Consider the following 18,025-nt stretch of genomic DNA (forward strand, 5'->3'; position numbering starts at 1 on the left):
GTGTGTGTGTGTGTGTGTGTGTGTGTGTGGCGGGCTGGTGAGTGACTGCTGTGTTTGTTGCACCACAGACACAGGACAGAGGCCAACGGTCACCCCGTCCACTTACAGAACACAAAGATGGAACCAATAAAAGATGGTATGTACATAAAATGTTATATATTCTCATATAAATAAAACTATACGTAGATCTTCAGAATACAATAAACAAAATGTTCAACATATAAAATGTGAGGACACACCTCGTCATCTTCATGCACTACACCAGCCAGTAGCCTCTACACTGCCAAGTCTTCAACACTTACACTTTGCTTACTTAAAACAGATGAGCTCTCAAGCATATAGAAATAAATTTATACTATCTTAGCTTGGGGCATGAACATGTTGCAGGCATTGAGAGAGTCTTATCCAATTTCATGTATGAGATTTTCTTTATATTATAAAACAAAGGTAGAAAACATGTAAGTAGGCCATGGTACGTGGTGTTGCTTTTTATCTCTCTCTCAGCCAAGTGGACTAGTGTTAGTAACAGCCACCAGGCAGTCTTCATACTGTGGTGTGTGGCAAAAGGAGCACCGGGGAGTTTGGTAACTTTTAACACTGGCCTCAATACAAGCCACGGACACAACGCCTGCCCATGCCAGCCATCAGTCCCTCGTTATAGCTTTATGGTGTGCAGGGTAACACACAATATGTAATAATAACTTATAAATAAGTTACTAATCACTGCTTAACTCATCACCTCAATCTGTGAACATAGAGGGGAAATAACTTCATGGAATCATTGTGAGCAGAAATTTTCCTTAAAATAAACTTTAGTTTAATAATAACATCTGGAATATATCAAGGGGTTTGGACCCGGGTCAGTCACTTAAGCTAGACATTCTTAATTTGCTGCCACTTGGACATGATGTCATCTGCAGCATCAACATAGTTCCCATTTCATGCTTTTTTGACAGGACAAAGCTGATCACAACCAAGGTCTACCTCCACACTTCACTAGATTTCTACACTGTTTATTTCACAAAGTATAATGGGTCCTCCTCCCTTTAGCACAGAAACAGGAGTCTCAGACTATGTACATATTCTTATGAAAAGTACCATTTTTAAATTGCAACACTTACATTGCATGAATGGGCTCTTAACTATATCAGTTTTAGCCACCCAGGACTTCCTAATATTTTTATTTTGTGGCGAAGCTATACAGGTGTTAACTTCCTCACCTCAAAGATTAGAACTCTCAAAGGTTTGAATAAATCTGCATAAAATGTGAACACACAGGTACACATAGGAACAAGCAAGTGGAAGGCAAATAACCTTTGGTGAGATGCTGGTAGAGAAAAGTAAAGCTTGTAAGTGGACCTGAGAGCAACAGGCAACAGTAACAAAACCTTGTTCCCACAGCAGGTTTTAGTGCCACATAGCACTTCGTGTATTAAAAATAGAATCATTCTGTCAACATTGATTGTTCTACAGATGAGCTACAACTCTGCATTCAACCAGGAAATTAAATTGAGTAAAGTGATGTGGTTCATCTCATACTGATAGCTACATTATTATTAGGTAAGTTAAAATATTCTTTAAGTTAATTAAAATCATAAAATCATAGAAGAATGGCCTGGGAATATATTGAGGAAGCTTCACAAGGGAACTGTAACCATGTATATTTTTTTGAAGACTTAAATTTTCAAAGGACATAAATTAGCTTTGTTTTCCACTTTCATAAATTTGGGTGCATGAAATTAACATCCATGGCAACCATATTCATCTGTTCATCAAATATTCTTATAGAAGAGCACAGTTATGGCTCTCCCAATCTGTGGATACTCTTCCCTTTTATGGCATTATATACATAACAAAGGCAACCGAAGCATCAGCCGGGTTGGCATCACCTCATCCACCATGATTATCACACAAAGAAGTGCAGATACAAGAACTCTAGGCAGCTAACATCAACATCATTGTCGTTCAACGTCCACATTTTCCCATTCAAGGCGGGGTTGGACGGGCAATGACTCTCCTCCACATCTACGCAGCTAACGGGATTCAGTTTCACTCTCTTGAGAAACCTTGATTTTCCTACTCCTTGGTATGAAAGAGAGCCAAATTTTTGCTGTATACCACGGCCCATAGCTGTCAGCGCTTTTTGGTTGACAAACTTGCCTGCAGGGTGTCAGATAAAGCTCAAATTGGGGACATAAGAAACAGCTGCACCTTGCATCAGCACTCACCTCTCTCACCTCAGCTCTCGAGGCAATGCTAAACATGAGACACATAACATGGTGGTGTAAATAGAGGTGAAGGAATATGTAAGATTTCTGTAAGGTGTGAGACAAAGGAAAGAGGTGGGGCCAACAAGTTATAGTGATGTCTGATGGGACGGCCAGTTCAGTAAAATGTGAGATTTCTCCTATAAATAAGTGGTACCAATAAGCTATAAGTCCTATCCTATCAAATCCTATCAAATCAAATAAGTCCTATTCTATCAAATCCTATCCTATCATCTATAAATAAGTCCTATCCTATCAAATCCTATCAAATCAAATAAGTCCTATCCTATCAAATCCTATCCTATCAGTTATAAATAAGTCCTATCCTATCAAATCCTATCCTATCAGCTATAAATAAGTCCTATCCTATCAAATCCTATCCTATCAGTTATAAATAAGTCCTATCCTATAAGTGGCACCAATAAGCTTACAGAAACTTCAAAATTCAAAGACATATTAGGCCAACCAGACTGATGCTTTTGCCATGAGTATGTCTATTCAGCATACCACTTTCTCTTTCATAAATAATTCTCTCTTTATATAAATATAGTTATGTTCGACCTAATCTAGATATCTTTTGCCAGTTTTACCTTTCCATTTATTGTTTTGACATGCTTTCTCTATGGATACTGGTCTTAACCCGGTAGCTGTGGGGATCATGTTTCTTAATGGTCCCTCTAAGCGAGAAAAATGAGAAAAAATCCTCACTCACACAAACCATTTCATAATATATATCAAAGGATTTGTGATCAGTTTATGTATCATCTATTTTAGGGGGTTTATATCATGGCACAAATTTGGCCCGTCGCTGCTACCGGGTTAAGCCACCTCTCTACCACTGCCATGTATGTGTAGGTCATTGGTCTCACAGTGGTAAAATAGCATTCCCTTCTACACCACCTACACAGCACTGCCATCCATTACTGACACGAAGCACAAATATAACCAGTAAGGAAGTAAAGAAAGTTTTGCAGACTCTTTAAAGGCTAACTGATACAGGAATGCAGGCAGAGGAGGCTAACAACTACACAGACTAAATGCACTCCCCCCCAAAAAATATATACCTTTTTATTCCAAAGCTACCAATGCTGACAAATCTATTTATTTATAAGCATATACTATATCATCTATATATACATTATACTCAGCATCATTCATTCGAGGTAAAATCACGTCGGCCTCCCGCTAATACCAAAATAGTCCTTAAACACATAGCCGCACTCATGGTCCTCAAGGTACCTCAACACATCGCCCATGTTCACGTGGAACCCGCCATTCTTCACACGGATGTTGTTCTCGGACCCCAGCTCCTCGAAGTGACTAAATCTGCGAAGCGTGGACAGGTCTTGATCAGCGGGAATGGTTGCCTCTTCACTTTTTTTGCAAAGAATCTTCTGCCAGTTCCATGATCTTACCTAAAATGGTGACAGTGTTAGTTTTCTATTGCACAGCTTTACATGCACACTGTCAAGTTTGGGTGAATGGAGGATGAGGGCTTTAAAAGAACACAACAAAATGAAATGTTGCACTTCTTACCATCTGTTGTTTTCGTACTATTAAATCTGTAGCCAAACTAGATACATGATCATGATGCAGAAAAACAAACTTCCATATAGCACACAGCAGCCGTTCCTCTCCCTGCTGCCTACCTTGTGCCACCAGTCAGCGGTGTTCTGGGCCAGACCCTCCACGCAGATGATTCCTGGCTTGCCGGGCAGACAGAACCCAGTCAGGTCAAACTCTCGAGACAGGTCGAGGATGTCTTTCCTTTTCACCTGGAGGATTGACAAAATGTATCTGTAGGTAATGGGAAATAGGAGGCTGATATGGTGATGCTAAATAGAGTAATAATGTACTGGAGAGGTGATACATGTCTCAGCATAATATTTGATCCATTATAATGCGATCTTCTTTATATGCCATGACAGAAGAGAAGCAAAGATAATACTCTATGTTCAAAGCAGCATTAAAAGTGAACATGGCTGAGAGTCAAGTCTGTTACTTTGCTGTAAATATGATGAGAGTAGATCCACAGTCTTGCAAATTTGACATCTTTGGTTTCCGCTGATGTTTCATTGGTGTTCTCCGTCTCTGAGTAGTCTTCAAAGAACGATCCACCGTTTTCTTGCAGCCAAGTAACTACTGGCCCAATGCACAAGTCTCCCTCCTGTATGGTCTTGAGATAGCTAAAGCAGAAGAGGTAATTCATCACTATTATCACCCATGTCAGTTATAAAGACTTTCAATCATCATCATCATCATCGTTTAACGTCCATTTATTCCCAATGGTGGGGCTGGACGGGATATGAGCCTCCTCCACTGTTGCCAGTCCATAAAGACTTTCAATATAAAGGAAATCAGTGGGTTATGGCTACTGAGCAATTTTCTGAGGGGCCACAAAATTATAACCCAAAAAAATCAAACCTCTGAGAAAAGAGAAACAGAAGGGAAGGAAATCTTGCCCTTACAATGCCCAGCTGTGCGGCAAGAATACTTACGTGAGAAGGTCTTGGTTGAGGCAGTGCTGAGCCTCCCGTGACAGTGTCTGGGAGCGCACAAACACCGTTGGCTGCACTGCGGGGTACTGGTGGGGCAGGTTGATGCTCATGCTTAACTGTCCCTGAAAAAAAAAAAAAAAAAAAAAATGCCTGTAGCCTAACCATTTCAAATAGTCCATTTAGGTGGTGGATTCTGCAGGTCCTTTCCTCACCTCTGCTCTGCCACAGTCCCAACACCTATTCTTTCCTCTCATGTGTTAGCTATAGGTAACATATGAGAGGGAAAAATAGGTGTTGGAACTGTGTGGCAGAGCAGAGGGGAGGAAAGGACCAGTGGAATCCAACGCCTAAACGGACTATTTGAAATGGTTGGACTATAGTCAGAGGAGGCTCACAACAAGTTCTAGAGGCTGATAACCATCCAAGCAAGGTGTCTGTCCACCAGTCTGCTGCTAGTGGTGAATGACTATGTAAGTAACAAGAGACAAATGTCGTCATCCAGAGTCCCATATTCAAAGATCATGAATGACGATGAGAAGTGAGGTTGTGGCACATGGTATATGTTCCCTTTCTTACCTTACATGTATACTACTGCCTTGAATCAAGACTGGTTAACCAATCGCAACAAAATAATTCTAAATTGATATAAAAACAGTGCCATGTGTACTGAAATAACCGTCCATAACACAACTATCTTTTAGTACCATGCACAAGGAATAGGGCAAGATGCACCTTTTCTACATCCAGGTTTATCACACAGTCAAGGTGAGGAGGCAGCATGTGTGTCCGGCCCTCAGCAAAGTCTCGCAGATCACACAGTATTGATGGATCATCAATCACCAGCTCCCTTGGGTCAGGGAACATAGACTGTAAAGCAAAACACTGCAATTAGCTACCCCTAATCAGAAAAACATCATATTTCCACCATATGAAAAAGGAAAAATTCTGAAGGTGTTCAAAAACCACAATGAACACCTTTAGAATAAGAAAGCTGCAAGGCTGTGACAACTTGGCTTTCAGCATATTTAAGGAAAGAGTGAAGTAACGTTCACCTGAAGCATGTCCACCTCAGACAGCTGCAGTTCAATCTGTGTCCTCAGTTCTGTTGGGTCCATTGATACAGTGACCGAGTCTTTGCTGGAATCCTCTTCACTCTTCATCTTTACTCAAGTGTTATCTAAAATGAAAGGAAAGTCATATTGACAGAAAATCTACACCCAGATGAAAATGGAGGGTGTCTAATGAACTTTACAATGATCCGTGCTGCTTAGAATTATTACACAAATAAAATATGAAATATGAAGGAAATTATTTGTTAGAAGTACAGACACAACTCTAAAACTAGTACAAATACTAGAAAGTTGATGACAATTATTCTTTTATACAGAAGTATCACTGAAAATTTGTCCCTCAGTAACTTAACCCGGTAGGTGCAGGGATCATGTTTCTTAAAGGCCCCTCAGCGAGAAAAATGAGAAAAAATCATCACTCACGCAAACCATTTCATAAATATCAATGCACTTATGATCAATTTATGCATCATCTATTTTTGGGGGTTTATATCATGGCAAAAATTTGGCCCATTGCTGCTACCAGGTTAAAGGCCCCTCTAAGCGAGAAAAAATAGAAAAAATCATCACTCACGCAAACCATTTCATAATAAATATCAATGCACTTATGATCAATTTATGCATCATCTATTTTGGGGGGTTTATATCATGGCAAAAATTTGGCCTGTCGCTGCTACCAGGTTAAAGGCCCCTCTCAGCGAGAAAAAATAGAAAAAATCATCACTTATGCAAACCATTTCATAATACATATATCAATGCATTTGTGATCAGTTTATGCATCATCTATTTTGGGGGGTTTATATCATGGAAAAATTTGGCCTGTCGCTGGTACACGGTAAAGCCACAAATTTGGCCTGTCACTGCTACCAGGTTAAAGGCCCTCTAAGTGAGAAAAATTAGAAAAAAATCATCACTCACACAAACCATTTCATAATATACATCAATGCATTTGTGATCAGTTTATGCATCATCTATTTTTTTTTTTTTTTTTTATCATGGCGAAAATCTGGCCCGTCGCTGCTTCACGGTTAACTGTTTTCAGACCTTCAGATCTAGAGGTGACACATAAACCAATAGAACTTTCCCTTTTATCATGGGTCATACAAGTGAGCACAACTGTCCCCCACAACCTAAGCGGTGGGCACGACACACCCACTCACCCAGCGCCTCGCCCTCCCTCACTGCGCCAAGACAGACTCCCCACCCAACAGCACTGCGCCTAAATTACCGTTAGGCGGCCGATCTGCCAGCGGAGACACCTTGAACTTGCCTTTTCCTGACCTTCACCGCGCGCTGCCACCCCGCGCCTCCACATAACGTCCCTAACATCCCCTCCACTGACCCACATACACGAGTTTCTGTGCTTATTTGACTCACAACCACTAGTGTAATATATCCCTAAGACTTAACACACCAGGGAACTATAATCTGAGGAGCCTGGTGGGTGTGTTATATTAAAGGGGTTACACTCTCTCCACTCTGTTGCACGGCCTTGGAAACAGCTACTCAACGGGGGAAAAAACGGTCAATGGCTTTCATTTCACCGTTTCTCTCCTTTAAGGCGCCCAAAGTCACCTCAGTATGGCGTTAATAGCCGCTGCGAGGGAGGTTTTCAGCCCTTAGTGACAGCTGGGCGGATACAAAGGACTGTAAACACAACCACGTGGTCTTGGTCTCGGTCTTGGATGGTGGGAGTGGTTCAGCTGATGAGGCGAGGTGTAGCCTTTCTAACGGCACTTGCTCTTGTTCTTCATTGACTGATTGGAGTTTGTTGTTGCAAAGAGAATTACAACAAGGGAAATGAGAGGTCATGCCACCCCATCCCCCAGACAAGACATTATAATAACATGTATCATACAAAAGTAAGAAAAAATACATATAAATACTTTAGATATACATTTCTAGTCACAGCCATCACAAGTCAACAGCTAAATAAATAGATAAGGAGTAACATGTTCTTCTTTCTCTTCTTCCCCTGGCCTCAAATTTATTCCCTTCAATATCCCCAACGAAATACCAAAAAAAAAAAAAAAAAAAAAAATATCCCTAACTTCGTGTTGACATGGTCTGCTTTTCACGTACAGGGAATAGCAGAAACTGATATATACACGTATATTTATTCAGATTAATTGCGTAATACAGATAGAAACGATTACTTCTCTGGACGAAGGTAGTAGCCGGGGGAGGGTCGAAATCTTATTGGTGGGTGGTTGGGTGATGTGGGCGGAGCTTATTCGTGAGGTTAGCGTGAACGGAGTGTACTGGACGCTGAATGACCTGACCTACCACAGTATTTATAAACATATCGGGCTCCCATTGCTACCGTTTCCCAATGCCACAGAGAAGACTATATAGGGTTTTCATGGGTGATTATTATGTTTAAAATGCACAAGTCGGGTAAAACTATCACTAGGATCACACAGCAGTCCATGAAAATCCCGGGAACCTTGACGAGAGGCTTTAATAACATGCGAAATGAGACGCCGATACGTTGAATGGATGTTAGAGGGGAGAGAGAAGAGATAGATGCTGAAGAGGAGGAAAGAGGACTTGAGAGGAGGAGAAAAAGATAGCGGATGGAGGAGAAAAAGGGAAGGGAGGTGAGAGAGGGAATATAAGGGAAAGAGAAAAGAGAGAGTGGGATGCTGGAGAGGAGAGAAGGATAGAGGGATGGAGAGGAGGAAAGAGGGATGCTGGCGAGGAGAGAAGGAGAGAGAGAGGAATGGAGAGGAGGAAAGAGGGATGCTGGAGAGGAGAGAAGGAGAGAGAGAGGGATGGAGAGGAGGAAAGAGGGATGTTGGCGAGGAGAGAGAGAGAGAGAGAGAGAGAGAGAGAGAGAGAGAGAGAGAGAGAGAGAGAGAGAGAGAGAGAGAGAGAGAGAGAGAGAGAGAGAGAGAGAGAGAGAGAGGGAAAAAAAAAGGATCCCGAAAGAAGGAATTAAAGGATGCTGGGTTAAAAATACGGATAAGGATAAGATAAGGATAATTAGTCACTGTGAGGCTGCTCTTGTAAGTAACGAATCCATCCATCTTTGTTGTGTGACTTTGCAACAATAAACCATCGATCAATTAATTTCTTTACAGGTTGATGGAAAGGTAGAAAGGATTGTTGGAGATGACGATGAATATAACGTAGACGGGTGGCATTGTAAGGTATGTTGTATTTTGTTAATATTGTTTTTATTACCACTATTTTTATTGCTATTATTTTTATTGACATTTTTATTTTTGTCTTTATTTATGGCCATTGCCTTATTCCCTTCATTTTATTGTCATTGTTTTTATTGCCATTATTTTTATTGGCATTTTCCTTGACACTATTTTTGTCTTTATTTTATGTCCATTGTCTTATTCCCTTCATTTTATCGTCATTGTTTTTCTTGCCATTATTTTACTTGCACACGTTTTTCTTGCCATCATCTTATTCTCATCATAGTATTACAAGTATTTTATTAACACTCTTGCCATTATATTACTCCCATTGCTTCGTTATCACTTAATCCGCATCATATTATTCCTATTATTTCACTGAAGCAGCTTGATAACACAATGCAAAAAGGTTATAAATCCCTTACCAACCAGGGGCAAGGTAAAGTATGGGCTACCCCTGAACGTTTCCTTATTAGATTATTCAATAGAAGCTCCAGCAGGTTGTTCCTCTGGGCCATTTACTTGAGGAGAATGAGCAGGAGACCCACAGAACCGAGCAGGAGGGAGGGAGTGCTGGCTGGCTGCAGGGTATGGCTTGGCGAACCTTCCTTTGGCACGTCTGAAAAGTGTGAAATCGTATGAAAGTTGCAATACCAGAAAATATATGGAAGAGTGCCATTAAAAGGCTCTGAAGTCTAGGAAGGGAAAAGTATGATGAAGCTAGGAGAATAAATGAACCTGGAAGCATAGAATTTTAGTTAGTATATGTGTTCCCTCTGAAAAGTGTGAAATCGTATGAAAGTTGCAATACCAGAAAATATATGGAAGATTGTCATTGAGGGTGAAGGTGAAGGCTCTGAAGTCTTGAAATGGAAAAGTATGATGAAGCTAGGAAAATAAATGAACTTGGAAGCATAGAGTTTTAGTTAATAGGCTATATGTGTTCCCTCTGAAAAGCCTGGAATCGTACATGAGTTGCAATACCAGAATGTTTGAAGAGTGTGAGGATAAGGGATATAGGCTGAAATCTTGGATGGGAAAAGTATTAATCTCGGAAAATATATGAACCTGGAAGCATAGAGTTTTAGTTAGTAGGCTATATATGTGTTCACAGTTCCCTCTGAAAAGTCTGGAATCGTACATGAGTTGCAATACCAGAATGTTTGAAGAGCGTGAGGATAAGGGATATAGGCTGAAATCTTGGATGGGAAAAGTATTAATCTATTAAAGTATATTAACCTGAAAGCATATAATTTAAATATATTGTTATGCCGGACGTGTTACTTGGGTTCCGTGTCGCCGTCAGGAGACTCCGTGGGAGGGAGATATGTAAACACTTTCCACAGTTTCTGTAGTTTAATGTTCTTCCTTAGTAGTACACTTCACTCTGACTCTTCACTTACCACTAGCTTACTATCACTGGGACTGGACTCTCTCTCGCCCTCTTCTCCTATATATATCCAGAACAGTACAGTCTAGAATATTACAGTATATTTCAGATCATACAAGAAAATGTAGCAAAAATATATGCGAGTTGGCAATACTTTTGCTCGTTTCTCCGGGAGCCTTCTAGAGGCCTATGGTCGCCGGGGGAAGCTTCCAGCACAACAATATCAAAATTCATAGGTTTGAGGGTGTTATGAATGTCAGAATATGAAAGGGTGGACCATCATGAAGCCCTAATTGCTTGCCAGAATGCTTAATATATCAATGCCTTTAACTTTTCATTCATTTTTTTCATTTTTTCATTCATTGCCTCATTATATGTATACTTAACTCATCCATCACAGTATTATTCAAAAGCCTGTTCTGATTATAATATTTCCCACCATTCTCATTTCTTCTTCATATTCACCAATCACAGTTTGTTTGGGCATTTAAGGGCCATATTACTAAACATTCCGTCACCCAAGTATATATATTTAACAAGGCTTTCGTAGGAGTTTTGGGCATTTCCAGGAGTAGTTTTATGAGCCTGGTGGTAGTGTGACCCTTCTTCTGTACCGTGAACCTAAAGAAACACTCATTATAACTCAATCAATCCCCTCTTTGACCTTTAGAAATACTGATGTGAGAAGCGAAAGTGTCTTTAATACCAGCCTTACTTTCTTATTTATCTGTACACATATTTCTTTGAGTCTCCCCGCTTGTGTGACTCACCTGAGGGCACGAGATGGTAGACTTGAGACCCTTCGGATTCTGCACATTCATCGTCCAGGGTTTTGATGGATGTGAAGTGTGGGTACTCGTAGTCTTTCCACTGCAAAAACAATACCAGTTACTTAAGTGATTAGAGGAGAGAGGTGGAAAGGGGGGAGCGGGAACGTAAAAGAGTTTGGAAGCCATTTGTATGACGAAAACCGTAACATTAAGTGAAAGAATGGGCCAGTTGAGTAAGCACCTTTATGTGATTGGAGGAGAGAAGGGGAAGGGAGGAGCTGAAGCACAGAAAGGAAGAGTTTGGAAGCCATTTGTATGATGAAAAGCGTAACATTAAGATGAAAGAATGGGCCAGTAGAGCAAGCACCTTTTTGTGATTGGAGGAGAGAAGGGGAAGGGAGGAGCTGGAGCATAGAAAGGAAGAGTTTGGAACCCATTTGTATGACGAAAAGCGTAACATTAAGTGAAACGTAAATGTTGTTTTGGGGGGGTCTTCTAAATATGGTCCTGCGCATCTGTGTGATAACGGGTTCAAAATTACAAACGTACAAAACTTCACTGCTGGCACAGACCACCTTACCTGTCTGAGGCTATTAGTGCGACACTCTATGCGATGAGTACCATATTCAATTTGTTTCTGCAGAGCCCGCATCCTGCCCTCGTCTCTCCATGTCTTCTTATCGAGGAAAATATCATACAAGGTCTTGTTATTTAATGCTGCAAGGAAGGGAGAGAAAACAGTCAACCAAGGGATTTCTAACTTCTGTGTTCATTGACCCAGCATTTGACTAACTATGATTCATCTTTTAAGGTTATACAATTTGCCTTTTCCTGTGATCTATTCGTCCATCCATATCCATGTGCCATTATGTTACCAGTTTTAGCTAACACTGTAATACTGATTAAAAGAATGACTGACTAAATTAGACAGGTTTGCCATATGATATAATACTGAAGTAAACGTAAACTAACACACAGACATATAGTTAGCCTAAAGACATAACATGGTGACCCGTGACTGAAAGCAGGAGTGTTCAAAGTCATTTTCACATGCACTTACAGCCGGGTTCATGTACTCCCATACTCTTGTAGACCATTCCAAAGTCATACGCCGTTATGGATGGCTTCTCCTCCCTCTCCAGGAGTGCCTCCACCAGCTTCCTCTCCCTCTCCTCATCTAGGTCCCTGTTTTGATGAATATTGAAATGACAAGGTTAAGGTGATTGTTGGAAGAAAGGTGATTCAGGTATATTTTCCGAGACTTAAACACACACACACACACACACACACACACACACACACTTACCAATAATAGGTCCTGTTCCTGAAATGAAACAAAATAGTGTAAGGAAATGAGCCAATAGTTAACAATGCATATATTTGCTAAGGGTTAGAGAGAAGTTCACTTTCATAGTACACAATCTTATGAACGTATTTTGTCTTGTACTAACTTATTCAGCGTCTGGATGTTCTTCACCCCGAGTGGCTGGTAGATGTTCTCCAGGGCGGGGTGTGACAGGCAGGAGGTTATGGGCACCTTGGGGTAGTACAGCAGGAAGGACACGCACATCTCTTCCCTGGTGCTAAAGCCGCCCTGAAGAGTTGTTTCTTAATCAAAGGACCTCATTATCACCACACTTAATTATTTTTTAATGCATATGCGTAAAAGGCTGGGTTGATATATTATTATAAATCATCAATGCACTTCGGTAACTGATTTTTTTTTTTTTTTCATTTATATAATTTTTGGATCTTTAATCGTCGTTGCAATAAGTAAGTGTGGTGAAACGGCAATGAAAACCCCCAGTGAGTGATATACAACCATTTTACAAAGAACGCATCATTGTTAGCTGTTCCCAAAACCCAACTGTGACGCCACACGTAACAAACAGTGCTGTGAAACATTGCTGAACCCTGAAGGGGAGACGCAACAGCAATAAGTTCATTCCGTATGATGAAACAGGAAAATGTGAGCAAGCTTTGAATGAATTATATAACCAAACAACAAAGATAAGCATTGACACCTTTAAAACCAAAATGTCATGCATATTCGTGAGACCCAAAACTACAGAGAGAAGGGAAAGTCTTCGGTACTAACAAAGGTTGGGTCTGTCTTGCCATGGGAGTCATACAGGCACTCTTGAATGAAGGAGTCCCCGGGCAGCACAGTCAACTCCTTCTTCAGTCTCCTGGATATCTGGTAGTTGAAGTCATAATTTAGATCTGCAAGGGAAAACTGTTACGTGACACACAGATACTGAATGCGTTGAAAAGACTATTGTAAGACATTTTCACTTCTCACATCAACCATTTCTAGAGGTCAAAGAGGGGATCAATCGGGTTCTAATGAGTGTTTCTTAAGGTTGACGGAGCAGAAGAAGGGTCAAACTACCACCAGGGTCATAAAACTGCTTCTGGAAATGCCCCAAACTCCTATGAAAGCCTTGTCAAATATGTGAACTTGGGCGACGAAATGTTTAGTAATACGGCCCACACACGCCAACTTTGATATGCTATCCAGATTCAGGTACGTTTGAAATAGAAAAGAAGAAATAAGAGTGTAAGGTTGAGTCAGCCCTGGAAAACTCTACTTGGGAAAGAGAACCAAGAACATGCTGACCCTGGGCAATGACGGGCAGTTCTCTGTGTCCACGGATGTGTCTCAGAGTCAGTCCCCTGCCGAGGAGGTGCGAGTGTTGCGCGACCTGGATCACCTTGATGCCCTCAGGAGGCAGGAACTATGGGGGGGAAGAGGCATTGATCTTAGGTCCGAAGGCTTCTTGCGAGCCATAATCTTAAACGTATCGGGCTCCCACTACGAAATTTCCCAAGGCCACAAAGAATATCACATCAACTATTTCCAGAGGCCAAATAGGAGATCAACCCCGGGCTACTATGAGTATATGTTTTTCACGTTCATGGTACATACAAAAGGTCATACTATCACCAGGGTCATAACACTACCCGTGGAAATGCCCAAAATTCCTACGAAAACTTTGTCAAGTATGTGAACTTGCGTGACGAAATATTTAAGATTATGGATCCTTACCGCCTCGAGGCACGGGGCGCCGCAGTGGCCGATGCTCATCCAGGTCTGCCCGGGAGGAATGACTTGGCCCTTTTCAACCATGTGGCCCACCACCAAGACGCCTGCTTCGTATTTCCTCAGCTTCTTCGTGTACAGTACGCGCAGACCAGAGTCGTCCACAACGCCTGAGAACAGAATTGCATTTCAATATAGACCAGGTGAAATGATGGTTCCAGAGTGTGGAGTCCTATTCTGATAAAATATTTTTTCATGTAATTGTAGTTTTAAAAAAGTTTTTTTTTTTATTGGATTGCCTCCTTTACATCCATACAAACAGTTGCGTCAACTGCATGTGCCTTCTCATGTAGGAGAACAAAACTGGCGCGCCACCAACCTTCCGTCAGGCGAGGGTTGTCATAGTGAACCACCAGCATGAAGTAGTGAGGCTCATTCCCCCCCCCAACAGGGAGGCCCACGTTGTCCGGCCACGTCTCCCCTGCAGAATGGCGGTGAGGTTAGGGTAAAAATGAACTCTAATTGCGGAGTGAGTGGAGCGCACTCCTGCAGGTCCATTAGGCGACGTTTGCCAAACCAAAAGTTACCACTTTTCTGGTATGAAGAATCCAATGAATGACATAAATTAGCACTGGTATAATTTCTTCATACGTAATTACGTTAAGTATGCCCACACGTCCATCAGTGGTTTTGTCTACCCTCGTTCCGCTACACCGTTACGGAGAGACGGACGGACTCACCTTCGCTGCCCACCGCCCAGGCGATGTATACTGTTCTGCATGAGTACCACGAGGGAGGCATGTTGGACGCGTAGCACTGGACGCCGTCGTGCTGCGCCCACCTGTGCAGGCGGGAAGGGGAGCCGATGCAGGTGTACAGGATCATGTGGTGCACGTAGGCGAGGTTGTCTTTCGAGATGAGCGGCTCGAACTGTTTGTTTAACGGAGATAATTTCACATTTGGTGAGGATGCTGTGGACGAGCAGCATAAATTCCACTATAATGAATATACTTCCCCTCCCGCTCCCATTCCTCAATACTTCATTGGAGGGAGGGAGAGATAACGGAAAAGTGAAGGGAACGGCTTCATCTTACCCCGATTATGTGCGTCCCGTTGACGTGATCTGGCGCCTTGTAGAGTTTGCACCAGTAGACGGTGTCTGTGTGGGAAGACAGACTCACCTGCGGAGGGGAGGGAGTTACCAGGAAAGACGTGTAAGTTAATATGATACGTGTGCAGACGAAAAACTTCGAACAAGCCAGATCGACAAGGTTATGTGTTTGTTTCTTTCGGAACTGACAAGGTTATATGTTTGTGGCTTTCCTGACAGCTGGTGTTTTATGTCTCTTTGCATAATGAGGTGAATGTGAATAAGTGGCCTTACGTTTGGTGCACGGATGTCCCAGGCTCCGATGTCCTCCGTGAGGGGCGGCGGCGCGAAGCCCGGCTCCTTCAGGTAGATGCTCTTGACTCCTCGCTGGGCGTGTCGCTCCATCACCATCTCGTCAACCGGGTCTTCCTCACCGAACGCCCAGATAACCCTCATCGTATCGTCCTTAAAAGAGAGTTCTTACTTACTGACTCATGACTCCGGACCCTCCTGTTGGTCAATCCCTTCCCGCACCCCCCTCGGTCTCTCCCGCATTCTTCAAACAGTATAACATTCAACCCGTCGCGGATCCCCCACGCACCGTAAGCCTCATGTCTTGACTCTTGTCGCAGGTGTTCCAGGGCCGCGAGAAGCGTATCACGGTGTGGGTGTCGTTTTGGTAGCCGCCCTCCACCACCGTGTCCTGTGAGTGGTCCACCACGGGTGTTGTCTTGCCGTGGGCGTAACGATCCTACGGGTGGGAGGAAGGTTATGTTGGTCAGCGTCATGATACAGTTGTCATATAGGAAAGTCAGAGAGAAGCGCAATATTAACTCTGATTTGGTGCTTACTTTGATGAACCTTTTACTCACATGCACATGGAGCTCCCCGTGTGAGTCTACCCAACCCAGGGTGATGTCGGCCCCGCGCATACCCCCGCTGGGCGAGAACCCGAGCCCCGCCCAGCCCTTGGTGGCCACCTGGCGGGCAGGAGGCGTGAAGGAAGGGCAGGGGAGGTAACCACATTTAAAAATAACACACAAGCACACACTGTCAGATATGGGTGATTTACGTGCACGGTTGAAGAGTAACCTAATAAGATAAGTCAAATTGGAAGGAGAGAGCCAGCCACTCACTTGGATCTCCACCCTGAGGCTCTCCTCCTCGGGCGTCCACCTCATGACGAAGTCGCCGCGCTGGTCCAAAGTCGCCGTGTGTTGATAGGCAGCGACAGACAGGATGTTCCCAGCTTCTTGTGCCGTCACCCCCGACACCATCGCCGTTAGCAGCGCCACGGCCCAATAATTAGAATTCATCCACATCCTGAATATATATATAATTTCGATGTAAACGTTTCGTAAAACTTTTTAATTTCATCACCCTGTTTGTTGATCGGCCTCCTCTTACGCCTTTATATGAGTTATTTTTGTAGTCTCCCGTTCTCTCCATTGATTGAGTGATAGTCTATTGTTTCAGGTATACAAGGAAGGAGAAGGGAGGAACCTGCCATCCCGACTCCCAAGCAATGTCTTCTCTTCTACATGATTATAATTATACCCTGACTATTGCCACATCATCTGATTTCTTCCTCATGTAATCTACTTTTCATAACAGAGCACGCCAACTCCTCCTGCATATTAACCCATGGTGTTGTTATTTCCGGAGCTAATGAAGGATTTGTTTATGTTATCCTTGTATTTGCTTATCTATTTGTTTTGTTTGTACATACTCTACCTGTGATTTGTGAACATACCATTATTATTATTATTATTATTATTATTATTATTATTATTATTATTATTATTATTATTATTATTATTATTATTATTATTATTATTATCATCATTATTATTATTATTGTTATTACTGTTGTTGTTGCGGTTGTCACACACACACACACACACACACACACACACACATACACACACACACACATTACCTGGCGGCGTAACAGGCAGCAACCGAGGTGACCCGCAGCCTTTCCCTTGCGCGGCGGCCAGCAGGTGCCTCAAGACTGCGACCAAATCCTGCCTGCGTTCTTATACCACTGTCACCATTACCTGACCATCTACGTACAGAGAATAAGGAAGGGTTATTGCGTTGCTGTCATTTGTCATTGGGAGCACCTAGTTAATAGTGTTGGGTTTTTCATGCGCACGGGTAGATATATTGTGTGCTAATGTCTAACGGTGGGTTCAGAAGGACGTGTGACGGTGAGGGAAAATAAAAAATCGGAGTATAAGAAAACCAATTGAGGATAAAACGACTAAGGTATAACATTGATGTGGAATGTGATCAGTTTATTCGATGATCGGTTGAACAACTCTGGCAACCAACAGATAAAATGCAATAACAACTGAGCCAAAATAGTGAGCATAAATGTGTGTGTGTGTGTGTGTGTGTGTGTGTGTGTGTGTGTGTGTGTGTGTGTGTGTAATAATAATAAATAATAATAATAATAATAATCGGTTTATTTCGCAGATGGCAGCCGTCAGGCTGAAAATGTACATATTAAAATTACAAAGTGTAACTATATAAAAAAAATGCAATATGAAAGGGGTGTGGGGGTAGGTAATTTACATTAACGGAGGGAACGTTGTGGTGATAATTGAGTGGTGAGGAGGTGGTGGAGTGCGGTGTGGTAGAGCGATGAGGCGGGAAGGTAATCCTCTTCTGGAAGGCGAGTAGGTGTTTCCGAGGTCATCCCCAGGTCAAAAAATGCTGGGTCAGGTAGCAGCAGGTGGCCTG

The 18,025-nt window shown here is 42.3% G+C and overlaps 2 protein-coding genes across 4 annotated transcripts; both read right to left on the reverse strand.

Annotated features, from left to right (window-relative positions):
• Positions 1–139: 139 nt before the first annotated feature.
• Positions 140–7,576, reverse strand: LOC127008720 (RWD domain-containing protein 2A-like). Of its 3 annotated transcripts, none has more exons than XM_050881067.1 (7): positions 7,411–7,576; positions 5,818–5,942; positions 5,498–5,632; positions 4,766–4,887; positions 4,270–4,453; positions 3,917–4,042; positions 140–3,682 (listed from the first exon to the last, which is right to left on the reverse strand). In XM_050881067.1, exons 2-7 carry the CDS (start codon positions 5,923–5,925, stop codon positions 3,437–3,439), a joined length of 921 nt encoding a protein of 306 aa, XP_050737024.1. In that variant the 5' UTR covers positions 5,926–5,942; positions 7,411–7,576; the 3' UTR covers positions 140–3,436. The 3 variants fall into 3 exon arrangements, with proteins under 3 accessions (XP_050737024.1, XP_050737025.1, XP_050737026.1); XM_050881068.1 differs by lacking the exon at positions 7,411–7,576 and adding an exon at positions 7,064–7,139; XM_050881069.1 differs by lacking the exon at positions 7,411–7,576 and adding an exon at positions 6,996–7,052.
• Positions 7,577–7,714: 138 nt separating this feature from the next.
• Positions 7,715–17,366, reverse strand: LOC127008717 (DBH-like monooxygenase protein 1). Its single transcript, XM_050881063.1, has 17 exons — positions 17,217–17,366; positions 16,414–16,600; positions 16,150–16,257; positions 15,879–16,028; positions 15,572–15,742; positions 15,282–15,368; positions 14,928–15,117; positions 14,567–14,668; positions 14,194–14,357; positions 13,765–13,882; positions 13,243–13,367; positions 12,596–12,738; positions 12,451–12,468; positions 12,205–12,329; positions 11,725–11,861; positions 11,145–11,244; positions 7,715–9,603 (listed from the first exon to the last, which is right to left on the reverse strand). Exons 2-17 carry the CDS (start codon positions 16,597–16,599, stop codon positions 9,503–9,505), a joined length of 2,025 nt encoding a protein of 674 aa, XP_050737020.1. The 5' UTR covers position 16,600; positions 17,217–17,366; the 3' UTR covers positions 7,715–9,502.
• Positions 17,367–18,025: the final 659 nt, after the last annotated feature.

The sequence above is a fragment of the Eriocheir sinensis genome, chromosome 38 (genome assembly GCF_024679095.1).
Source record: "Eriocheir sinensis breed Jianghai 21 chromosome 38, ASM2467909v1, whole genome shotgun sequence".
In the NCBI taxonomy this organism is placed as follows: Eukaryota; Metazoa; Arthropoda; class Malacostraca; order Decapoda; family Varunidae; genus Eriocheir; species Eriocheir sinensis.